This window comes from Hypomesus transpacificus, chromosome 21 (genome assembly GCF_021917145.1).
Source record: "Hypomesus transpacificus isolate Combined female chromosome 21, fHypTra1, whole genome shotgun sequence".
NCBI lineage: Eukaryota > Metazoa > Chordata > Actinopteri > Osmeriformes > Osmeridae > Hypomesus > Hypomesus transpacificus.
This window is the reverse complement of record NC_061080.1, coordinates 2,952,262-2,977,970: the sequence shown is the minus strand read 5'-3', so window position 1 is coordinate 2,977,970 and position 25,709 is coordinate 2,952,262. Positions and strand designations below refer to the sequence as shown.

The 25,709-nt window shown below is 48.4% G+C and overlaps 2 protein-coding genes across 3 annotated transcripts in view; one reads left to right on the top strand and one right to left on the bottom strand.

The window, feature by feature from the left end:
• The window catches only part of LOC124483458 (lectin L6-like), a 504,761-nt gene that overhangs the window by 367,258 nt on the left and 111,794 nt on the right, over positions 1–25,709 (top strand). The gene's annotated exons all lie outside the window — the stretch shown is intronic.
• rgl3a (ral guanine nucleotide dissociation stimulator-like 3a) lies at positions 8,354–25,384 on the bottom strand. 2 transcript variants are annotated; one of them, XM_047043912.1, is made up of 19 exons: positions 25,250–25,384; positions 24,212–24,483; positions 20,079–20,237; positions 19,777–19,925; positions 18,602–18,646; positions 18,094–18,263; positions 17,443–17,603; positions 16,733–17,041; positions 16,403–16,506; positions 16,019–16,103; positions 14,918–14,986; positions 14,310–14,396; positions 13,892–13,924; positions 13,631–13,752; positions 13,249–13,344; positions 12,957–13,095; positions 12,238–12,540; positions 11,311–11,425; positions 8,354–10,867 (listed from the first exon to the last, which is right to left on the bottom strand). In XM_047043912.1, the coding sequence occupies exons 2-19, from the start codon at positions 24,410–24,412 to the stop codon at positions 10,704–10,706; spliced, it is 2,511 nt and encodes an 836-aa protein (XP_046899868.1). In that variant the 5' UTR covers positions 24,413–24,483; positions 25,250–25,384; the 3' UTR covers positions 8,354–10,703. The 2 variants fall into 2 exon arrangements, with proteins under 2 accessions (XP_046899868.1, XP_046899869.1); XM_047043913.1 differs by lacking the exons at positions 24,212–24,483; positions 25,250–25,384 and adding an exon at positions 21,628–22,021.

The window sequence follows — 25,709 nt, the reverse complement described above, 5'->3', positions numbered from 1 at the left end:
AGTCAATTTAAACCAGCTGCAAAACAAAAACTCACTAACAAAAGTCCCAGAGGGCAATTTATTAACTTCACTTAAACTTCAGCACAGAACAGAACACCCAGTCCTTGACCCCCTGATAAATGAGGTTGTTAAAATCCTCACAGATACAAACACAACTACAGCTCTTCAGTGTTCACATATCCCCCCCCCCCCCCTTACTTACCCTCCTCATCCCCCCTCTTCCTCCCTCCTCTCATCCCCCTCTCCCCGTGGTTCTGGGCAGAGAGGATTAATTGTAATTCGAGGAGCATCATCGTGACACACGGGGACACTGTGGCCCTGTGGGGCAACAGAATCTGGCATGGCTGACGTAACCCGTGGCCTAGATATTTATGCCATAAACTCCCTGACTGACACGCACACCAACACACACACACATACAGCTTTAAGGGGGTCAGGAATGATGCTGCGCACACACACAGATACAGTACCTTGAATATCCCATATCACTTTGATTATGCAGGCTGCAAAAGGTAGACTTGGATTGCTAACTCACTCAACCTGAGAGCAGGTCAGTGCATAGACCTGTAAACTGTGCACTGACTTAACTGCTGCTTCCATACATACCTACTGACGGTCAGTGGATGTGTAAATTGGATCACCTTCGATAACAATTTAGAGGCACAACAAACCCTGCATCTCTTGATGAACTTAAGTAGGCCTATACTTATTAGTCTGAGTTACGCAACAGAAATAAGGCTATGCGCCAAGAGCTACTATGAATCATCGACAGGATAGTCTGAAATGTGTTGACACAGTGGGAACAGGGAATCATCCCACAATGCATCACACTGCAGCGAACATAACAAATTATTTAACGTCCTAAAAAAAGAGAAAGAAAGGCCAGAGAGGAATTTCTGAGACTGGCACCTCTCTGAAGGAAGTGTTCGGTGATACATGTAATGGAACTGGAGCTAGTCGTCAAGGCAGATTGTCAAGAACAAGCTGGAAGGCTTGGTTACGTCACAGCGCATGGTTGCATAAGAGACATTAGAGAATGATTGGCAGTCACGGGTTGGTTATCCATTATAACTGGTTGCTATATTAAAGAAGAACTTATGTCACTGACTATACAACTATTACGTGTGCATGTGTTTGTGTGTTTGAGTATGCATGCGTGTTGACAGACGTTTCTGTGTGTATGTTACTTTGGGTCTATATGAATGGGCATGAGGTTATGCATGTATGTTAGTGCACACGGTTGTTGAACAGAGTCCTATTGTTCCTGTGGCGGTAACAAGACCTCCCCCTACCGCCTGCCCCCCCACCCCCACGGCCCAGCTAATGCAGTTACCACAGAGCTAACACTGCGCGACAGGTTGCCACGGCAGCCATGGAGTGGTGGCAAGGTGACATTCCGGCGAAAACCGCAGTGCTTTGTAGTAGACTCAGTACACCCCCTCCCCTTTCTCTCTCTCTCTCTCCTTTTTTTTCAAAAGCCGTGGCATATGCGGAAGCTCGCAAAGCAGGTCAGGGCGAAAAGTAGGTCAGAGATGGAGGGGAGGAGAGTGCGGGATGAGAAGAAAGAGAAGGGGAATTCAGAGGGGGCTGACGGAGAGAGGGGGAGAGGAAAGGGAGGGGGGGGGCTACGTCACACGCCTCTGCAGTGTTCAGTCGGGCAGACGCCCGGTGAGGAGCAACTCTACAGTTGCCGTAGCCTCAGGGAGCTGGTCAGTAGAGCATACCGAGGGGCTCAGGGGAGGCTGGTATTCAGCAGAACACGCACACATGCACAACCACGCACACCCACACACCCACGTCCACATACACCCACGCACTTTCCTCTCTCAGACAACTCAAACCCTTCCTTTTCTGCCATTTTAAACACACGCACAGACACACACACACCCCCGTGGGCAAACTACCCCTTCGGAAGGTACTGTACTGCACAGTCAGTCCATGGCATTTGCAGTGCACACCTAGAACAGCTTTTACATCACGTTTTTTATCTTTATGTCTATAAAAAGGTCACAACCTTGGATGGTAAATGGCGTGTCTCTCACAGACATGAAAACAAAAACACCTCAGTACAGTCACTGGGCTTGTCTGGTCTTAGAAGTCATGTTCGCAGCCATATCATTTAAATCGCCTGTGTCTGTCAGGATGTGAAAGTACTACAAAAGTAACATAGGGACAAACTTTGGCCCAATGACCTTTTATTCCACTGAAGACCTTTTCCAAAGTTGTTCTCCAGATTGGGTGTATGTTTTCCATCAATTGAGTTAGTGAAGCAGGTAAAAGCAAAAACAATCATTTGGATAACAAGGAATCAGAGGCCATTTTGATTTCCTTTTTGTCTTGAGTCATTGTAAACACAGTCCCAGGTAGGGTTTGTAATGGATGCCAGGATATGAGTTCAAACCTGCTAACACACCCTGTTGCCCCCGGTACACAGACATTGAGAAACTGGTCGACCTCTTGTGTTTTATTTTCACCTGTCTCTCATGCTAAAATGGACAAAAGCAGGGCAGAGCAGAACACATGCACGCGCACACACACACACAGGTGTGTGTTTTATGAGGTAACTCATGACATTTCTGGGTTTCTTCCCAGTTTTCTAAGAGGAGTGCGTGTGTGTGCGTGTGTACGCGCGTGTAGTCTGAGCCTGCTGGGATCAACACAACCTCGGTTATGTAACTACGGCATTGCGAAAGTAGGTCAGCAGGGGGGGGGGGTGGAGCTATGGAGGATGGGAGGGGGCGCGGTGGAGGGATGGGATGGATAAGGGTTGAGGAGTGTGTGTTAAAGTGTGTGTGCTTGAACTGAGAGCTTGAATCTTGGTGAGCTTTCGTTGCTGGTACATCTTGTGCTGTCCATCTGTCTTCTCCTTTTAGTGTTGCTGTCCACTTACAGTATGTGTGTGTATGTGTGTGTGTATATGTGTGAACAGCTCCCTCTTAATGAGATCCTCAAAACACTCACATTACTCTGGTGTCACCTATAACAGAAGAAAGAGGGGGGGGGGGGGACAGGGATCTATTGACTTAATTTGACTTAATTTAAATGAACAACAAAGTGTTAGGAAATCTTATCAAATGAAATATTTTACTGCTTTGGCATGTAACAAATGTATTTGTTTGAAGCATAAGCAAGCTCATAACAAATACTTTTGTATTCAAATTTGATCGGGCATTTTTGGCGTGTAGCATAGTGTATACAAATGAACAACACTTTATCGAGTCTCCAGAGTTACAAGGGGGTCATTCCCACAAAGGATTCCTGATCATTAAAAAGCACAATCTTTTTGGCCAATAGCCAAAATCCAATCTCTGAAAAAACTACTTTCAACAGTGCAGAGGCCATTGATTGCACAGTTGTTTTAAGGAAATAGATGAGCCAGTTTGTGACATGAAGTCGAAAGGGGTCCAGGGTGCGTGTAAGTATATGTGTTTGACGGGGGTCAGATGGCTGAACGGTTAGGTAATCGGGGCTATTAATCAGAGGGTTACCGGTTCGATTCCCAATCGTGCCAAATAATGTTGTGTCCTCGGGCAAGGCATTTCACCCTACTTGCCTCGGGGGAATGTCCCTGTACTTACTGTAAGTCGCTCTGGATAAGAGCGTCTGCTAAATGACTAAATGTTTACAAATGTGTGTGTGCTGTGTTAAATTCCTTGGCAAAACATACCTGGCTGTCCGCCTGGTAAAATGTGGAGTAATTTGCCTGGCTGCCACTCCTCCATTGTTCTCTTTTCCAACTTAGTCTGGAATATGGAACAGGTTGGGGTTCTCTATGTGTGTGTGTATTGTGTGTGTGCGTGTCTGTGTATTCCTATGTGTGTCTGTGTCCATGTGTATGAGGATTTTGAAGGAGATAAAGAGAGAGATTGAGAAGAGATGTACAGAGATAGTAAAAGGGTGAGAAGGAAGGAAAGAGAGTGCAAACAGAACCGGAAGAGAGAAAGAGAGAGTGCAATTGAACCAGAGGGGGGGGGGGGGGGAGGAGGGAGGGAGGGAGGGAGGGTGGGCATGTTCTTGCTCCCAAGATCATGTTCTTCTTTTCCAGCGAACGAGAGAGGGATACAGAGGAAGGCGGGTTCACTGTCCAAAAGCGAGCTGAAGAGGGAGAACAAAAAAGACAGTGTCTTGTCGTGAATGTTCTCCGAGGGAGTCTCAGACAGGCTGGTACAGGTCCAGAGAATTGAATTCTCAGCGTGTCTCCGTGTCAGTCAGAGGAACGGTTGATAGAAAGTAGGTCAATCCTAGCCCTTTCCAACTAACCCCCCGAGTGTCATTCCACAGGGTCACACACACACACAGATCAACGAACACCGTCAAAGCGTCCCATGACCTAACATAGGTGTGCTTAATTTGGATCACCAATGGCTTAGTCCCGTAAGTGCCAAATGTGTGTTTACAGACATGCACCCCAGTGACTTTGTGTAATGTGTCTACATAATTATCCCAGGTAACTAACTAAACAAATACAGGTTGAGCCATACACAGTCCATACACAGATTACTAGCCATAGTATTTGCTTAGACCTGCACAAGTTAAGGTGAACAGACACCTCAATCAATACATTGACATTTTAAAAAGCTTTTTTTAGAAGGTTTTAAGGCTGCGGATGATGTAGATTAGCTGTGAGGAATAGGCAGCAGATTCAACTGATTAGTGATAATTGTAGACCACAAAGTTGGGTGTCAAGCAACTGGTATTCGGTGAGGAGCAGGAAGTAGGCCACTAGGGCATCTGGTGTGTGTGTGAGTGCGTGAGTGTGTGTGTGTGAGAGAGATGAGTCAGCAATGATGTTATGCAATGCTCATACATCCTTGGGTCATATCCTGTGTGTGTGTGTGTGTGTGTGTGTTTGTGTGTGGGTGGGTGTGTGTGCGTGTGTGTACGTGCGTCTCCTGGTGTTTGACAGAATGACTGTCCTGCACAGTGATATCGTATATCCTGGATCCATCAGACGTATGACACGAGGGGCCGTGTCATCCTTTGAAGCATGCTGCTACAGCTCACCCATCCATCACACCGCTGTCAAAACGACGAGCATGCTCCTGCCATGCTCCATTTTCGGGGGACGCAATAACAGTCATTTGTCACATTATAAAGCGCTAAGCAATCATTGGCATTACTCTCCAATCAAACGATCTAGATCGCAGTTCCAGTCATGTGTGCCTATAGACTTCAGTGTGAAGAGCTCCCACGCACGCATCAAATTGACCCTTAAAAGCAAGTTCTCTCTCCCAGCGGTTGTCTTGGTAACTGTCTCCAGTCCAGGTGATTGAGTGGAGAGGTGTTGTTGTCGACGGTTCGGTTGTGGACAGTAGGTATTAAACAGATTAACCGTCCCAGATTAGACACCAGCTATCCTTCCATCTGTTCCACCAACACACACGCGCTCACCACATAAGCACAAAAAACGTGCATATACACACAATGACCCTGCACACTGGATTCTGATTGAGAATCATTGATGGTTATTTCTCATGGTTGAATTTACTGGCACTCGCTCTCTCTTCTCTATTTCTCTCACACACACTCACAGTAACCCAAAAAAGGTATGGTGTGCTATTGGGTGACTGGAGCGGGTGACGTTGACCCTGTGTACTGGACAGCTGTCTGTCTCCATGTACGTAAATAGCACTGGGGCATGGCATGAGAGTGAGTCTGTCTGTTTGTGTGAGTGTATGTGTTTGTGTGAGTCTGTGTCTGTGTGTGTGTGTGTGTGCACAATACTGTGACCGTATCTGCCTGCGAGCCATTCAGTGCTCACAAGGCAGCGTTCCTCCCGAGTGTAGGCTAATCGTTTGTGGGTGTGTAACCTATTAGCCTTTAGGAAGATGACCTGCTTTGGCCCTGAGCACCGGAAAAAAAGTTATTAGCCTCAATTACCCACATGCCCTAGGATGAAGGATGAGGACAACAAAGAACCATGAGGAAGTCATGAAAAGTTGCCGTGGGAACTGGGAAATGCTTGTTGTGGAATTATACACACACACACACACAAATGTATATGCATGTATGTACACACACTTTGCATTGACAAACATATATATGTATACACACACACAAACACACATTGTTGTATTCCAAGAGGCCAAACTAGGTTAGAGACCCACATGACTGCTCACGTGAAGAGAAATTGCACCCTGACACTGAGCCACAAGTAGTCCACACACACACACAAACAAACACAAAGACACACACACACAGTACCAACCACACTAACGTAGACAAACAGACAGATACACTTACTAGGAACTGAGCTGCAGCACGGGTACCATCTGTTGTGTGTGTACATTTATCTACAATTTGTAGAGCTGTGAAAACACACAACCACTTCCCTGTTTTGCACCCACATACTGTGGATCTACAAACACCAATGCCAACATGATCTAACATCAGTATGTCTCTGAGCGGAATACAACAGAATGTGCTCTGCACCGTGCATGTGCAGTGAGGCAGGATTCTGCTTTGAGGGGGGTCGGAGTGACCGTACGGTGGGAAAGAAAAGAACATCCACCTCCACTTATGGTGGGACTTCAGTCAAGGTTCTGGAGCTCAAATGCTTGGATCAATCTTCTGAGTCGAGGTAGCGTAAGGTGAGAGAGACCAGAAAGAGAGAGCGAGAGACACGTGAGGACAAAGTCTGCCTTATCGGACACCATGTGACTCAAAGGGAAACGAGACATAGGTTTATACATTTAGCAGGGCCAACAGTGAGGCAAATGGCACACATACACACACGTACGTAATTGAGGTGGGAAGGTGAAATGACACAAACATGAGCACGCGCACACACACACACGCACGCACCCACACATACATACTTCATGTCATAAAAGGGCCAACCAGGACAAAAACATTGTACACGTGGTTCTTGCTCCTCTTGAAAATGTACGAGCACATATTCTCAAACACGTACGCGTGAACAGACACACACACACATTGACAGACACACATTGACACACACCACAAAATTAGTGTATGTTTTTCCCACCTTGCCACACATGACACCAGTTCTTGGAAAGCAGACCCCGGGAAAGCAGGAAAAAGAAAAGATGAGAAGGCAAGCATGGGAGAGGTCAGAAAGTGGAAACTACAACACGACAACACTATCGACCACGTCGGGAAGGCGAGACAGGGTTGTGACCCCACCGTGCGGGCCTTGGACTACAGCTAGCCAAGGGGGGAGGGGACTGTTATGTTTTAAAGGGGGGGAGGGGGCATACTTCAGGAGAGGAGGGTTGGGCGGGAGAGGAGGAGCGGAGAGAGGGGGAGGGGACGGTCGCGACCCTTGCCCTTGATGGCAAGTCGTTGGGTTTGTTCCCATTAAGGCGGCCCGGTGCAGGCATCTGTCGTTTTGACCTTCGACCTTCCTTGGGACGGAGAGGGAGCAGGGAGGTCAGAAGGGGAGGGAGTCTGTCTGGTCAGGCGTTCTATCTTTGTCTGCCTGCCTGCCTGCCTGCCTGCCTGCCTGCCTGCCTGCCTGCCTGCCTGCCTGCCTGCCTGCCTGCCTGCCTGCCTGCCTGCCTGCCTGTCTGCCTGTCTGCCTGCCTTTCTGTCTGTCTGCTTGCCTGTCTGCCTGATTCCCTCTCTCTGTCCATCTGTCCGTCTCTCTCCCTTGTTGTCTGTTGTCGCACCAGTAAGAGAAACAACTGGTTCAGTACATGATCGGTCCATCACACTGCACCTCTAAATTCCCTCATGTGATGTGTTTGTGTGAGTGCGTTGGACGCGTACGTGTGCAGGTGGGTGGGTAGCCAACATGGTGTAGCAACGAGACCGTTTAATGCCAAGTTCCTTCTCGCTCTCCCATTTCAGAAATTCCTTTCACTCGTGATGAGTAGGTTTTGTCGCCCTGCTGTTGCTTCATTGTTCTTGAGCGGCGTTCTCGACCTAACCTGAACACATACTGCTCCCTAGTGGTTGAGGCAAAAACAGCATTAGGCAGAAACCCCCCTTTCCATGGTATTGAAACAGAGCCAAGCGCCACCAAGTGGTGGGGCACGGGATACCCGTGAATGAAGTGTTTTCTTTTGACCATGTGTGTGCCCCATGTCGTGTCTTTAGACCAAAGCTAGCATTTCCATTTACGACCTAATATACAAGAACTGTACTCATCAGTCTACTCCGTTTACTAGCTGTTGTGTCTTGTCTGTGTTTTCACGGTATGTTCACTGTGTTCACGATAAAAATGAGCTCTCTGTCCTTCACGCCTCAGAGAGACTCAGCAGCAGACAATATCCATATCTGACCAAGTCTTTTTTTCTTGTCTGGTGTTACGTGGCAACACTGAGGATAACAAAGGAATTTGGAGATTACACGACAGGGCTAGTACATCAAGTGCTTTGTCATATCTTGATTAGAGTATATTAATTACTTTATTAATATTTCATAGTTTAAAAACAAAAGGGTGACATTGAAAGGCAAGTGCTTTAATTAACTTATGAACACATCTGGACCGCACTAGCATAAATACATGCTTGCATGCGCGCACACACACACACACACAGCTCTCATTCATAAACATAAAGATGCACAGGAGCAGTTTATTACCCATGTGTCCAGAGGCTTAGTGGCTAGAGTGCAGACAAAGGAGTTTAGGCTACGCACAAATACCCCCCTCTCTTCCCTTATCCGCTCACCCCCCCCGAAAAACAAACAAACAAACAAACAAACAAGCAAACAATAAATACATCTTAACACTGCAAAATGCCCTTAGGTATCACCCATCACATACCTCTATACCATCACATCAACCTCAATGCAACCACAACCTCCTGTGACCGTCCACGTTCACATTCTCTGGTCCACATTCACATTCTCTGGTCCATCACAAGACAAGTCCGTTCGGGAACACCTTCACTAACGGGTAGACAAAAGCTGCGGCCTAAAACTCCTTATGAGCACTGTTATACCCAGTTATAATCAGTTCACTCTTCCCCAGACATGTTGAGAATGATGGAGGGGGTGGGGTAGAGCATCCAAACTGACCCAGGTTCAGTGTTCAGGGTCTGGGTGCCTGTGTTTGAAGAGTCTCAGGGTAGGAGAGCAGATCTGGGATCAGGTCCATTTACTAATGTATCAACCTCATGTTAAAAGCGTGGTCTGCTCTGTACTGACACGCGGATGAAGTGACCCCTAAAGCGGTTCAACTTGTCTCTCTATTCCATGATGAACAAAAGCCACCCTTTGACAGGCCCGTGAACTGTATAGATTCTATAGAGTACAGCAGCAGGTCAAAGGAGTGTTTTTCCATATTACATTCTCTATGTGCATCTGCAGTGTGTCACATGGCAACGTCTTAACAAATATGACGCAGGCATGGCAACTCCTTCATTGGATAACATTGAAAACGGGCCCCGGACACGGTATGACAATGGATACATTCACATTTACACAACTGACAACCATAAATACGACGACATACACAGCTAGAAAGGCAGACCCGAGGCAAAGCCCTACCAGTAAGTTAACGTGCTTTACATAAGCGCAGCGTAAAACAACACCAAAAAAATCAATTCAACGTCTCCTCAAACCTGAAACACTTAAACGTGCTAGCTAGCAAAGCTATTTCTTTAGCAAACCTGGCTAGTCCAATCTAATACACACATGAAATACATGACAGATATCATTAGAGCTATGGTTATCCTTCCTAGGGGTTTGTTCTAGCGGTTGAGCTAGCCTTTCCGGCAGTGGCAGGGGGCATGTTGAGTATCCAGGGAATGCTGCTTCTCCTGCGGGGGGAATCCCAAACGTCCACTCCTGTCTTTACATGTCACCCTGGTCACCACCCCCCCCCATCCCCCCCACCCCCCCCAGACTGTGGAGACCACGCAGGAGGGACAAGTGTCCACTAAGGTGCACTGATCCCATCTTGGCCGATGACCCGCATGACCTTGTGGATAGCGAAGTGGCTGGGATGGGTCTGTTAAGTGGTGTGTGTGTGTGTGTGGTAAATACAATTCAGTGTTCCCTTCAGTTCTTTTCACCAAATCCTCACCGTCAAGTGCCGAGAGCTCGGTCAGAGCCGACATTGGCGTAGGTGTAAAGAAGGGATGGCGTTATCCTCCAAAGATTGTGATAGGATTGACGGTGTTGCTCGTGTGGTTGTCCTCATGAGAGCCTTAGCTTATTTTTGCTAACATTAGCTGGTGTTAGTGTGCTACGAAAAAGTCATGGGTTCCTCTGGAATCTGTGGTTCATTTTTCCCTTCCTGGTACGTTTTTTTCTTATCCTGGTGAATCTCACCTCAGCCTGCTAATACTTTAAAACATCCACACACAATCACCTTCTCATTTCCTGTCTCTCTTAAAATTGATTCCGTTTTCCAGTCACCGTACTGTGGGAGCACGCATGCTAGCTGTCCATCTGAGCTCCTTCATTCCGGATGCTTCCCGTATCCATATGGGGACATCGATTTCGGCGCCACCCTTTCGGTCCAGCAAATCATTTCGCGTGCCAAAAACCTCCATGGCACCTGTCCTCAGGTTAACGATATCGACTGATCCCAAAGCAGCTAGCGTACATCTTACAGAGTGTGTCACGCGTCATCATAAAAATCACAAAAGCGGATACACACGCTGGAACATTCTAAACAGCTACGCTCTCGGACAGGTTCGGTGACCTCTCGCGGGGGCCGGGGTTGGCCGCAAGCTGTGAATCGAGATGTGGTCGCTCTCCCTCCGGGGGCCACAGGAGGCGACGTTGAGCTACTTGCCGTGGCGCACCCTGGCCAGAGCCCCGGGGCTGGAGGAGGGGGAGGAGGTGAAGGGGTGACGGCTGTGGCTCCTCCAGCGCTGGCGCAGGACAAAATCGTAGTTGGCCTGGGTGCACATGGCGTAGAACACGTTGGCCTTGTCGGGAATCTGGAGTTCTGGAGAGAGTGGGGCGGACGACGGTATAAACACACGCGCCGGAGCAACAAAACGTGGACCCCAAATATATATATACTCATTTGAAGCACAAAGACATGCTATTTGTTTTTTTTTGGGTTGTTCACAATGTGTACTTCTGTTTTTGGCTACCTGCAATGCTTTGGGGCTTTCTTGTTGTTATTATCAGTGACCTATGCACTTTGTGAAGCTCTCTCTTGGAAGTCGCTTTGGATAAAAGCGTCTGCTAAATGAATACATGTAAATGTATACGAGATCCAATACACAGATAAACACATACGACGTACATGTCTATGCATATGTCATACATCGAGCAGTTAAACCCTTGACTTAGAGGAGAAGCTCGTCTGGTTGTCCCCCCCCCCCCCCCCCCCAGGCCCCGGGGGATGGTTCGTGGGCAGGGTGGGCGCGTCCTGGGCTTTACCTTTGTCGGGGGACAGCAGTTGGCTGAGGCTGAAGTCGTGGCAACTGACGCCCTGCAGGTTGTGCTTCTCCAGGGCCCGCTGGATCACCTGGGGAGTGTGGTCCTGGCTGGTCAGCTGGGGAGCAGGAGGGGGGGGGGGGTGAATGACGACACACAGGTCGAAAAGGTTTCGCATGAAATCCCCCAGGTGTCCCTTGTAAGTATCTCTTTAAAGTATCCCCTGTAAGTATCTCTTTAAGTATCTCTTTAAAGTACCCCGTGTAAGTATCTCTTTAAAGTACCCCTTGTAAGCATCTCTTTAAAGTATCCCTGTAAGTATCCCTGTAAGTATCTCTTTAAAGTACCCCGTGTAAGTATCTCTTTAAAGTATCCCTGTAAGTATCTCTTTAAAGTATCCGTGTAAGTATCTCTTTAAAGTAGGCCTTGTAAGTATCTCTTTAAAGTATCCCTGTAAGTATCTCTTTAAAGTATCCCTGTAAGTATCTCTTTAAAGTATCCTTGTAAGTATCTCTTTAAAGTATCCCTGTAAGTATCTCTTTAAAGTATCCCTGTAAGTATCTCTTTAAAGTATCCCTGTAAGTATCTCTTTAAAGTATCCCTGTAAGTATCTCTTTAAAGTATCCCTGTAAGTATCTCTTTAAAGTATCCCTGTAAGTATCTCTTTAAAGTATCCCTGTAAGTATCTCTTTAAAGTATCCCTGTAAGTATCTCTTTAAAGTATCCCTGTAAGTATCTCTTTAAAGTATCCCTTGTAAGTATCCCTGCTATCTTATCTCTAAGCGTGTTTAGACTCAGTCACTAGCAAACACCCCGCTCCCCCTTGACCTGTTCCAACGGATCCAGAGCCGGTTCGACATCCTGGAGATGTGAACCAGCTCGCTACTCTCTCCACAGGGAGAGAGGCTGCTCCTGCGACAGGTGACCCACCAGGATGCTCTTGTAGACGTTGCAGTCGTTACTGAACTCCACACTGACCCGGACGATGCAGGAGTCGGCCACCTGCCTGTTGTAGACAGGCAGCGAGGGTTGGGGGGAGGAGGAGGAGGAGGTGGAGGGCTCTGGACTCAGCGCCGTGGAGGAGGAGAAGGTGGAGGAGCTGAGGTCGGCCTGCAAGGAGCTGCAGGAGGAGGTGGAGGGAGTTGGGGAGGAGGACGTGGACGAGGAGGAAGAGGACGAGGAGGACGACGAGGAGAAGTCCTCAGCCACGTCATGCAGGGAGCCTGACAGGGACTGGAGAGAACAAAGAAGAGAACGAGAACAGAGAGTGAAAACACTTCCAACACAAAGAGACACTCTTCGATGTATTATTATTCATCATCTTAATAATTTTTTTTTATCATGTATTCTTTCATCACTTTAATCCAAAGTGACGTAAAAGTAAAGGGAAATTTGAACCTGCAACCTCCTGGTCTGCATTCAAGTGCTCTAACCACTGAGCAATACCCTTCCCGGGGCACACTGTCTTATTTATCTATCGATGCGATGTTTGCAAAGGGCGGAGCGGACTTTCCCCCTACATGTCCCGTCGCAAAAATGAAAGCTTTCCTTTCCTCGTGAATAAATATCTCTCATCCCTCCAGCAGGTGGAGCCGTTGCGGCGGCGGCGGCGGGGAGTCGGACGTGAGCGCGCTCGGAGGGAGCCTCACCTGGAGTTTGAGCCTGAGAGGGGAGGGCTGGGGGGCGGAGGACAGGTCTTCCATCTCGGAGCCGCTGGAGCCCGAGGACGACACGCTCATCTGGTCGGCGTGCGTCCTCCTGCTGGAGCTGTCGTTGACGGACAGCAACCTGCACACGCACGCACACAGGAAATGAGTGCTTTGGATGAAACGAGCACCAAAAAAAACAACACCAGTTTGAGCTCTGATATGGGAATAGTGGGTGAAGTTCAGCTGTGTTAGACGTGAACTCTGTGTCGGCGCGGCCGGTGGGGAGACTCACGAGGTGAGCTTCTTGGTGAGCAGGCGGTGGCTCCAGGAGCAGGGGGAGCTGGGGCAGGGGTCCACCGGGGGCTCCAGGTACCGAGACAGCTCATAACTGACCCAGGGGGAGAGGTGAGGAACGTGTGAAGGGAACGGGGTCATGACAACTGAGATGCTTCACTGCCAACAGGATCATTGAATTGGTGGAATGTCTCAATATGTTTTGGATTCAGGTAGGTTCTGAGATTGGGGAGGGGGTTAGGGTTAGGGTTGTGTCCATCTACAACCATTGACTGTTTTGTGTGTGTGTGTTGGGCTGGGCTGTCTGGGCAGAGCGTGTGGGCTGGACCGTGTAGGTGTGTGTGTGTGTGTATGTACGTGGGGGCTGGACTGTGCCTCACCTCTCCTGGTCGGAGAGCAGGGTGTGAGCCTGTAGCCAGGAGGAGATGTGTTCACGCTGGGGCAGGCTGTACTGGGAGCAGGAGGCCTGCAGCTGGCGGATCTGGGACAGGATCTCAAACTCCTGGTTTGGAGGACAACAAAAGAAAACACCACAGTCAGGACTATGGGTGGATGGCCATCACTCGAACCGTTTCGGCGTGCTATGCTAACTGCCAGGCAAGGTTTTGAGGCTTGGTAGAGGTCAGGGGGGCAGCGCTTACCCTTCTGCGCTTCTCAAAGTGGATGAGGCCTCCCTGTAAAGCATCGACACGAGAGAGAGAGAGAGAGAGAGAGAGAGAGAGAGAGAGAGAGAGAGAGAGAGAGAGAGAGAGAGAGAGAGAGAGAGAGAGAGAGAGGAGAGAGAGAGAGAGAGAGAGAGAGAGAGAGAGAGAGAGAGAGAGAGAGAGAGAGGAGAGAGAGAGAGAGAGAGAGAGAGAGAGAGAGAGAGAGAGAGAGAGAGAGAGAGAGAGAGAGAGGAGAGAGGAGAGAGAGAGAGAGAGAAAACACGTGAGTTTCAGCTAATTCCATTTCCACCGGACGTTACGAGGCGCTCCCGAAACGCACCCGCCGTCTGACAAAGACGGACGCCGTGTCGGAAGGCAGGAGGGGCGGGGGAAGGCAGGAGGGGCGGGGTCTCACCTCCACGGTGTCTGTGAGGGCCGTGTCCAGCATGGTGAGCACGGTCAGGTAGGTCCCCAGGTAGGGAACGATGCCACTGCTGCACGTCTGAGGAAAGAATGGGGGGGGGACACTGGTTCAGGGGGGCTGACCGGTACACTGCGTTTATACACCCCACACACACACACACATTCCCACATATCCCAGCGTGCATACAGGAGTAATATTCCCCCAGCGCGTATATCAACTCGGGTGAATGCCCTCGGCCGCTGAATTAGACATTTGACTACAAAGAGGAAGTTGGACAGAGAGAGAGAGCCCTATATTAGGTAGATATCGTGGGCGAGTGACAAGCCCCATGTGACTTTTAGGGAAGTAGGCATGATGACAGGGTCACTTCAGGAATATCTGTCTCGGTTTCTCCTGGTGGAAACGCTATTTTCGCTGAGACTAGGGGTTTTATTTCAACTTTTTTTTTCCCCATTTTAGTCTTTCGCTTCAGTCCAAAAATAGAGAAGTGAGAGAAGTCAACTTTTTTTTCCACGATGAAACGGCATGACTGACATACTTAAGAAACCCCTCAGAATGCAATGAGCCCATGCAAAAACAAGAATAGACTGGACTCTCACCACTTGCTTGGACAGCGGGCAGATTTTGGGCGTTTTGGAGGTTGTCTCCTCTGTGGCCTGGCTCCCGTCCTGGAGAGGAACAAGATAAACAGGATGAACACACCCGTTCATGCAAAGCCATCTGCGGTACATTCGATTTGCCTCACACGGTCGTTAGTTCCATGGGTGTCATGGGCGGCGGTGGGGTAAGTCACATCAAGCGCACCTTAGTTATTTGTGATTCCGAATGCTAACGGTGGGCAGGTGTGGTTCATGAGAGTCAATACAAGTCATGCCAACCCCGGCCACTTGTCTGTGATAGCAGAGGGTGTGATCTGATCACAACATACCCTGGTTACATAAGCCCTCCTTTCTAAGGTGCAATCCCACTTCAATGTACTTACATTTGCATTACATTTACATTTGGTCATTTAGCAGACGCTCTTATCCAGAGCGACTTACAGTAAGTACAGGGACATTCCCCCCGGGAATCGATCTCGCAACCTTCATATTACTAGCCCGATTCCCTCACCGTTCAGCAACCTGACTCCCTCCCTACTTCACGTGTTGTGGGGCGTAAGAGGGTTCCCCCCCCCGCCCCCCTGTCAAGCAATGGGTGGGATTAGATGACAGATGAGCAATAAAGTCTGGCCGACGCCCTAACCACTGATTTGATACACTGTGTATCACTTTCACCTAAACAGGTGTGTGTTTGTACAGTGTGTGTGTGTACTGTGTGGGCGCGCGTGTCCAGTGAAAGCGACTTGACTCAGAATGTGCCCTGCCCGTCGTGAGGATTTCTATCCGCAGAACGCCAATGAACGCGGCAAACCAATTTGACAAGTAACAGTGCCTGATCGACTGGGACACGATATCCCTCTCGTTCAACACAATGCTTCTTTTATTTTACAGACCCACATGAACTCTGACGGAGAGAAAAAACGACAACGAAAAAACAATCACTACGTAAACACCAACTATCCTCCGTCTGGCGGGCGAGCACAGCATGCGGAACCATGTAACGCCATGCGTCGTTCCCTGTGGGAGCGCGTTTCCGGGCGGGGCACGTGAGGGCGACCGAGGTAGAGAGCTGTAGGAGCGAGCGGGTTTGGTGGTGCTCACCTCCAGCAGGATCTCCCTGTTGGTCAGCACGTAGTTCTCATCAGGGAAGGTCTCGCACAGCAGCTCGAACGTGGCCATGGACTCCCTGGAGCCAATCAGGATGGGGAAGAACATGAGTACCATCTCCAAAGCAGTTCAAATGACATGGAGTATAAAGCCATTCATATTATGACGAGTATCCAAACCCTGTTTAAAAGACATATTATTGTACTACAATACAGATTTCATAGACTCTAGGGTTACAACAGAATATAGAAACTATAGTCGAAACTCTATAGTCTGTTATACAGTTTCTGGTGTTTGGCAAACGTTTGGGACGTCAGCCGCGTCGATCTTCGGCTACAGCGAGATGGCTGTTCCTCTAACGAGGCGCGGGCCCCTCACCTGCCGACGGCTGCCCAGGTCTTCTTGAGGCGGTACACGGCGTTGGACTGCAGCGCTGACAGGATGGCCTTCAGGGACGAGAAGTTCTTCAGCTGTCGGCACTCCTGCGATGACGGGGGGGGAGGGGGGAGGGGGGAGGGGGGGAGAGACATGGAGGATGTCAACACCTGGGATGTTGTCCCAACATAAGCTGGTAATACAGAGATACATATCCATGTGTTTTCAGTGCGTGCGTGTGTGTGTGTGTGTGTGTGCGGCACGCGGTGTCATGCGCCGTGTGTGTGACGCACGGGACCGCACACACGGAGAGTTGCGTCTGGCCATGCTGACCTGCGCCACGCCGATCCATCTCTCGATGACCCGGGCCCTGTGGGCGGGGCTAGTGTGGGGGCGGCGGGGCGAGCCCGGGGAGGGGGAGGAGGGCGGGAAGTGGGCGGAGGAGGAGGACGACGACGAGGGGGCGGCGGAGGGCGCGGGGGGGGAGGGGCAGAGCAGCGAGGTGATGACGCGGTTGGTGACGGCGTTGAACTGGGCGATGGTGGCGCGGACGGTGGGCGCCACGCGGCGGTTCTCCTTCTTGTCCCGCTGGGACCAGACGCAGCCCAGGCACTGGAACGGCGACACCCTCGCAAACAACTCCTGGAGAGCGGGGAGGGAGAGGAGGGGAGAGAGACATGAGACATACAGTAGGAGAGGGGTTGAGAGAAGGGGAGGGGGGGTAGAAACCAGAGAAAAAGGCAGGGAGAAAGAGAGGGAGAAAGAGAGAGAGAGGAAGAAAGAAAGAGAGGGAGAAAGAGAGACACAGGGAGAAAGAGAAAGAGGGAGAAAGAGAGAGAGGGAAAAAGAGAGGGAGAAAGAGAGGCAGAAGGAGGGAGACAGAGGAATTGAGATGGACAAAGAGAGAGAGGGAGAAAGAGAGAGACGAGAGGGAGAGGTCGATAGAGCGACAGGCTTTTTCGAAGCGGCGTACTTCATGCAAAAACTCAGCCAAACTCAGCGAGGGCAGGGGGCCCCGCCTCACATCAATGATTCACACTTACGGCGTCGAATCTCGTCAGCTGCTCGGCCACCTCCTTCTCTGGGAAGTCCATCCAGTCCTGTGGCTCCTCCTCCTTGGTGTCCGTCTCTCCTAGTCCCTCCTCCTCCTTCGGCTGTTGACAGTCACCGGTCTCCTTCAACGTCGCCTGGCAGGTGCTGTGATCTGGAACGAATGAAAACAGCATTGCATAACAAACACATGGGCACACGCACCCTCCTACCTTCGCGTATTCCAAAGGCGTCTTTTCCCCCAGATGGGGATGAGTAACCGACACCAACGACCAAGTAGAAACACTTCAATTGCGATGATCTGCTCTCACGTCGCACATTCAACTGAAGTCTGTTCTAGATTTCTCTCTCTCTGGGCTTCGCATGTTAAACTAGCACAAGTACAAAAATAAGGCAGTGCAATATCCCAGGTTTACGCGTATTACTTTCCATTCATGCGTTCGGCAAACGCTTTCGACCAAAACACACGTACAAAAAGTGCATGTAGCAGTTCCAGTCTCCCATCAGTAATACAGTCATTTAGTCCCCAAGAAACGATCCGCATTCAACAAGAAACAGCGCAACAATAACATCTCCCTCACAGTGCTGTTAGCATGGGGGAGTGGGTGTAGGTGTAGGGGGGGAGGGAGGGGCTGGTGGCCTACCCTCAGCCTGGAGCCTCTTGAGCAGGGCCTCTGCCGACAAGGCCAGGCGTCGGAAGCAGAGGCGGTGGCGCAGGTGGACGATGACCAGCCGCAGGGCGTGGTACTGGGGCGGCTCGCGGAAGTCCTCCCCAAACTCCTCCAGCCACAGCCGGATCACTGGCAGCAGCGTGCTGGAGGGGGGAACGGGCATGTTATATCAAACGCACCTTTGCTTTTTTTGTGTGGGGGAGGGGGGGTACATTGAAGTGCAGTGCTAGAAACTGCTGCCGAGTTTGGATTTTGGAGTGACTGACCAACCAGGGTTTTGAAAATAATTCGAAACTTGGGGGGAGGTGGGCGGGACTTGTTGATGGGGGAGGAACGTAGTGCCACCCACCAAAGGATGACTGACATTTGGAGAAGCGTATCACATGGCGGGGCTGTTGTGTGAATGCTAGCTAACGCTCCCAAGGCCTTTGTACTTTCGAGAGCCTCGTCGGAGAGGCGTTTAGAGAGTGCTCCTTCTCACCTCCTGGAGCAGACGTTGTTGTCCAGGTTGGCCATCACGTCATCTCTGCAGAAACACAAAGGGAGGAAAGCTTTCAGTGGCAGTCGTATTGGCGCAGTGATGCATGTGACGTCCCTCTCCAAAGGATGAGGTCATCTTCGACGTGGACTTTGCCACCAGCGTGGCGGATATATGAGGGTGTTTATCAAGCGATAAGTCGTCATGCGTGGCCTTCCAATCGTAAAATGGGTGAAATCGGCCAGCTGGCAGCCCTCAGTGAAATGACAATGAGCTTCCCAGGGAATATTCGACTGAATGAACAGGATAAGAGTGTACCAAGAGTAATGACAAATGTGCTTTTGTCCTTTTTGGATACACATTGAGCGTTCTACTGTCAGCAAACGACAGAGATATGAAATAGGAATGAAGCTGTTAGTGAACAGTTCCATGGAATAAGGAAAATCAACTGGGGGGGGAAACTCGCCGGCAGGTGAGGTGCTGCACTTTTGTCAGATCAGGAAACCGGTCAGACACACACTCCCTTCTACAGTACGCCGTCACTCATACAAGTATGGAGAGAATGTGTGTTTCAAAGGGCTGGAGAGATCAGGTGACTGCGTTCCAGTATCACGCCACTGGCAGAGAGCAAGAAGGAAAGGGGTTGGCTCCATCAATGACTCAAGTCAAACACTGCCTCGGAAGGTGTGAGCTCATTGTCGAGTGTGATAACACACAGAGGACTCGTATCACTGAGATCTAGGCCACGGAGCTCAAGTCTAGAGGGTGTTTTGGAACCGTGGCTCAAGAGCCATTTTCAAGGACAACCTTACCAGGATTGACAAAACCACATTCATTTGCCAAATAGAACATCCCAATTCTCAACCATGAATCTAGTAAACGAATGAAACGTCAAATAATCCATTTCTCTGTCTACTATCTACCTCCACTGCCTATAGCTGATCTATGCCTGAGTCATAAATGATGACACATAACTATCTGGTTTATCCCTGACTCATAACTCCAATCCCATCTCGTCAACCTAATAAACATGCCACAGGAAGTATACCAACAGCATAAAACAATGTCTACCAATTATACAGGCCCAATTAGCCCACCCAATCAGTCCTAGGGCCTCCCAACAGGAGGAGTCCCTACAGAAGCGGCCCATGCCGCGCGTGTGTGTGTGTGGGCCTCACCTCTGGAAGAGCAGCTCGATGAGGGTGTTGGGGCAGGTGAAGGTCCGGTAGGTGGACAGGAAGACGCGGGCGTAGTCGCCCTCCTGGTGCTCGGCGTCCAGCAGGTGGCAGACCAGACGCTCCAGGGTGGCAGCCTTGAGCCGGCGCACCTTCGCGTTCCAAACACAGAAGGGAAACGGAGGGAAAACGAAAGAAATGACAATTATGATCCGATTAACGGCATGTCGATATCAACGTAGGGCTTTTCCCACGGGGGGGGGGGGGGGGTATCGGGGATTGTTCTAGAGCAGACGTGGCCTTGCCTTCACAGTGTGGTACTGGACGAAGCTGAAGACGGAGGGGTGCACGTCGCCGGGAGAGGCGGAGTCTGTCGGGGTGTCCGGCGAGGTGGGCTCCCGCCGCAGGGTAATGCCGAACACGGCGCCCTCCTCGACCTCCTCGCCCCACTCCTGCACTGGGTCCTATGGAGAGAGGAGAAACTACTAAAGGGGTTGTAGAGCGGGAGTGCTGAGAGTTGGGGTTCAGTCTCACCAACATTTCTCTCGATGAACATTCAGTCATTTCTTTCTTTGGGTAGATCCTCGTTGACGCGTTTTAAATTTGCATCGCAGCATTTTTCCATCCGTCGTGTACTTTTTTCCCCCCCACAAACAGTTTTTGACATGGTTTCCCTTCCCCTTTCGAGCATCCATGCTCTGAGCCGTTTCACCAAGGGTAAACACAACACTGTCAATAATCGTTATTCTTCAGATGCTGTGCTGCATGCAAATTCGACCTTCGTCCTGTTTGACGTTCTACAAAATTGCTGACATTTCAAGTTTGGTGGCAGCATTAATTGCAGCTCTCGAGACGCCTGGCCAGATGCTTTATGTGACACGTGTCTCACGTGTGTCTCACATGTGTCTCACGTGAAACAGATGAACTTCCAAGCTTCAATTTTTAGACACATCTTTAACAATACAATATCTCAACCTTGAGAATGCCAATCCAACCATTTCAGTAAAAAGCACAGAAAATACCTGATCACTTAACATTTGAAAGAAAAAAACGATGATTTGCTTCTTATGAGATGAGAAAGCCATAAATACTGTATTGCTGCCGATTGCCATACGGCATGAAATATAACCATCACGCATAACAACATTTATTACCCAACAGTGGAACTTATCTATATGCATGGTCCGTCATAAAAACCCACACAGGCACCAATGTGGTGCTGGCCCGTTATTGTTGCATTATAGCCCCCAGTGAAAGGACAAGCCAGTATTGACTATGTCCTCCATTCTGGTGCAGACACGCAAGGCTGTTGATAAAGCCCCATGGATCACTGAACTAGCCCATTACCTCAATGTTCTGTCCTGGCAAACGGACACTCGTGGTGTCTGTACACACACACAAATATTTTAAGAGCAACAATTTAAATTAAGGTGACAGATACAAGTGAGAAGGTTATTACTTTTTTAAAGTTTGAAAAACACAAAAAGGATAAACAAAGTATATAGACATCCTAAATGTTATTACAAAAGCTAAGTTTCGTTTTGTTCATGGTGGTGCCTCAACTATAGGCTATTATATAACATTGTTTTAAAACATTTTGTCCATGTTTCTTGCTTCATGCTTCATGTTTTGGCTGCTTGCAATGTTTGGGACAACCTCATTGTTATGATCATTGACCTATGCTCTTTTGTAAAGCTCTCTCTTGGAAGTCGCTTTGGATAAAAGCGTCTGCTAAATGCATAAATGTAAATGTTTCTAAATACAGCCAACGTTAAGAGATGTGTAATTATCTCTGACTTACACATGAATCAAGCAAAACAAATGAGAATAATAACATTATTTTGAATAGCCTACCATTGTTAGGTTCCATTTCCCCATTATTTTACAGACGTTTTAGAAGAAGAAATAATAAAATATATTGTAATTTAGGGAGCCATGTCTTCAACGCATCCAATGTGGAAATGAATAGTCAGTCCACGGTTGTATTCCACAACGATACAAACGAGGGGCAGTAGACTAATAGTTCCTCAAATGTCAGGGATGTCGAGGCGTAATGCAAACGATGTAGTTCATGTAAATCACGCACAAATTCGCCCCCATTGCTGCTAATGTACAATAACGAACGAAATCAAATCGTTTAATTCGTCTATATGCAAACTCCCCAAAAAACAGCAGCTCTTACACGTGACCGGTTTCGGTGCTTGCGACGAGTCGTTTGTCAGGTATCACCTGCAGCATGGGCATAGAACAGGTGTGGGCTGGGACTATATCAGCGCGCACGCAGTTTTTCCGTCTCACATGAGAAGCACTATTAACAGTAGGTTAAGTTGTGACGCCTCGTCTTGCCACTGCGGTGTTTGTTCTTGCTTTCCCCCCTAGTAAACATTTCAGCGCTGTAGGCCTACCAACTGGGCTAATAGGACTAGATATATCTTTCTATCTATCTATCTATAAATAGGACTGGTATATTTCAATCACACTCGCCTTCCACACAAGAATTGATCCATAGTGTTCACACAAACTGTAAAAAGGGTTTGGCTGTAAAACCAACTTAAAACCAAATAAACATGTATAAGTCTATTTCGCATACTGTTGGTATTGTAAGGTAATTTGCACCTTTTGTAACTTATTTTTATGATGCTGGAAAATGACAGCTCATGACAGAGAGTTTATGACAACTACAGTATGAGAAATGTGTCCCAAAAACAAAGAATGTGATGCTCAGGTGACAAACACCTTTGTGTATGTTTCTTTTCAGTGCCACGGTTCCTGTTGGGACAGTTCACAGGCTAGCTCATCAGCCATGGAGTCACAGGCAGGGTGTGAGCGTGAGAAATGCCACAGAAAACAAGTTGGTTCCGTTTTAAATTAGTCCTCGCAAGTTCATTAAATATGTCCTAGAACTGTTTGTAATATGTTATTTATTCAATAAAACCGATTATGATCTATTATATGTTCCTCAAAATAATGTATCAGTTATTTTCAGACACATTATTCTTCAGTTCAGTTCTATCTAGGAGCAGACACAGATTTCAATTCAGATGAGGACTTCCTTGGCCTGTTCCAAACATTTGAACCCAGTACAAAGCAACAGGATGGATATTTAGATTGTGAAACCAAAAATGTAAACAGGTGTACAAACAAAAGTGACAAAAAGAAGTACTGTCCAACACATTTGACAAGAAATAAACCAAAAAAGCCAAAGTTAGCCCCAATTCCCACACTGGCAGGGCCGCCTGCTCTAACCCTAGCCTAGCAGATGGTCTTTGTCTGACCACAGGCTCCCCTTCCAAACCTCTCTCATTAGTCTGGGGATGGACACTGGCTACTGGAGGGGAGAATGAGCAACCTTGTTCCACTAATGAGATGTCGGCCGCCTCTCTCTGGCAATGTGTAAACATCCCCCCCATCCGTGCCCATGGGTGCTTTCCCTCTGTCCGTCCGTCCGTCCATCCATTCGTTTACAAAGGAGAAGTGCAAGAGGTAAGGGGGATTCGTAATCACTAATGAGACAGATGAATAAAAGACAAGCTGGCAAATGTGTATACAACACACACACGCACACATGCACACACAGATTTCAGTACAAAGCAGACAATGTAGACTTGAAAGGAGGTTATCCCGGAAAAAAATGAAGGTTTCAAATCAAACACATTGTTAAACAAGAAAGAAATAGCACTTCCTCTGGTGAAAAAATGCTATCATTGCTACTGAACACAATTAGGCTTCATAGAGAGACCAGGGCTGCGTATCCCGATAACGATGGATCTTAGATTTCTACGTGCAAAATAACAAACCATTGTTATTTCTTACGTGCGTTTCCCGAACGTGCTCGTAAGGAGTAATCTACAAGCATTTCCGAGAGCCTCTTTAGCTACGATGCTTTCGGGAAACGCACCCCAGTTCCAGTGACACATTAAATCAAGGAAAGATGAGAAGTTCCCTGAAGGAACTGACTTTGTCCAATGGGTATCACTTGTATTTTAGATTCAATGGCACTGCAGCCACACGAGCAAATGAGACAATACCCTGACAAACATCTCAGTTCTGACGCATAACTAGTCTGAGACAAAGGACACCTGTTGTACTGCCTCACTGTTGAAGAGACACACGAATGACCCCACCCTAGTTTGTTGGCCCAGTCATATGACTCATCCAGGGCTGCTGCTAACATCAGACCACTAAGGGACAGCCTAGGGACTCACGAAACCAAACGCTGATTGGAGGAAGGTATGGGCGCAGAGGGGAATAGCGGGTGGGTTACAGATGGTATTGATTGATTTGGCTTGGAGAGCAAGGTTCAAGAAAGGGAAGCAGGCCCAAACGGACTCAGCGGAATTGCGTCATGGAGGTGCGTGAGCAGTCTGGCGGCGATAGCTTCACGGGCTGCGCCTTGGCCCACCCACCCTCACCCCCACCCCCCGTCAGCGCCCCTCACCTCGGAGTGTCCCTCGGGGTCCAGCAGCTGGAAGCTCCTCAGCCACACGCCAGGCTCCATGTCCGTCTGCACGTCCACGCGATGGACAGGCCTCAGGCACAGCAGCCTCTTCATCCGGCCCACCCGGGCCCTGAGACCTCGCTCTCCTCCTCCTTCTCCTCCACCACCACCACCACCACACAGGGCCAGGGTAGAGCGCATCTCACACAAGTCCTCCTCGAGTCTCTCACCTCACCCAAAAGAAGGAAAGGGAGAGGCCCTTGCCACTGCTCCTGTATTGTACAACCATTGAGAGAGAGAGGGAGAGAGAGAGAGAGAGAGAGAGAGAGAGAGAGAGAGAGACTAAATCCAAATGAAGAGCATGTCGAGAAAATGTCCCTTAGTGTGAGTCTTGTGATGTTGTTTGTGACACTTGAAGTTAATCCATGGAATTGGATTCGATTACGTTTTTGGCCAGTTGAAAGAATGAGGTCATTGAGGTGTCGTTGATCATTATAAGGTTATAGGAACCAAATGTATGGACAGTGCATTCTTGTGTGACCCTGAGGAATCAATGAGCTCTTGCAAGTCTACTGACGCAAATCACGTCCCGGTTCTAAAAAGGGCACACAGTTCTACGTCTAAAATACAAAAACGACTCCACCTTCAAAGAGAAGGGATTCCACATTCCACATTTAATCTGACAAAACGTGCTTTCGTAGCAACCAGTAGTAGCAACATACATCCTAAGAAAACATAGCTTGTTATAAGATCAACAACTTTGTTAACAGTAACCCCATAATTCTCTGTTGGCTCCAAACCTTAAACTACTGACAGGATAGCTGTCAGGTGAGTGTCATCTAGAAATACATATTGTAGCACCCTACACATTAGGCTACAATAATAGGTAAAAAGATGGCTGACAATGAATTAAACAATACTTAGTTTGATTCTACTCATTCAAATCCATTCTAGAGGTATTCTTACCATCAACACCCTTCATTAAAGAGTTGTAGAACAGCAAACATACACAACTTATAATCAAAGACAAGGACTTACCGTACTGGATTGGTTAGCTTGACCTGTATCTCACGTCAACACAGACCCATCCTTCCTTGAAACCATGTTGTGTTAGCTTCTCTGTGAGACAGGAAGAATATCCCATAAACATATTAGTTTTGCTACAAAGTGATAGAGACCTTGGCATTTGTTGTCACTTGTTTTTTGTGGAAGGCGTGTGATTCTGTTTCATTATGGGAACAAGGGGGTGTGGGTGAAATGGAATCCCACCTCTTTTCCTGCCCCCACTCCTCTATTGTGCAAGATTCGAATATGGTCCATTTGTTGCCAGATTTGTCAGATCCAATCATTCCGCTTAACTTGTCTCTTCATTAGAAGAGAGCAACCAATTTCTGCATTTTCAATCATTGGCACTAGAGACTGTACACTTCACTTCATGCCATTTATATACTTAGATTTGAGAATAACATACATATCCCCTAGTTAGCCCCCATTTGCT

What these genes read in the sequence shown, in the direction of transcription:
- rgl3a (XM_047043912.1), bottom strand. Translation starts at nt 24,412, where the DNA reads ATGCGCTCTACCCTGGCCCTGTGTGGTGGTGGTGGTGGTGGAGGAGAA. An exon ending in ATCGAGCTGCTCTTCCAGAG is followed by an intron (nt 18,647 to 19,776) that starts GTGAGGCCCACA and finishes GTGTTTCTGCAG; the next exon opens with AGATGACGTGATGGCCAACC. An exon ending in CTCACCAAGAAGCTCACCTC is followed by an intron (nt 13,096 to 13,248) that starts GTGAGTCTCCCC and finishes GTGCGTGTGCAG; the next exon opens with GTTGCTGTCCGTCAACGACA.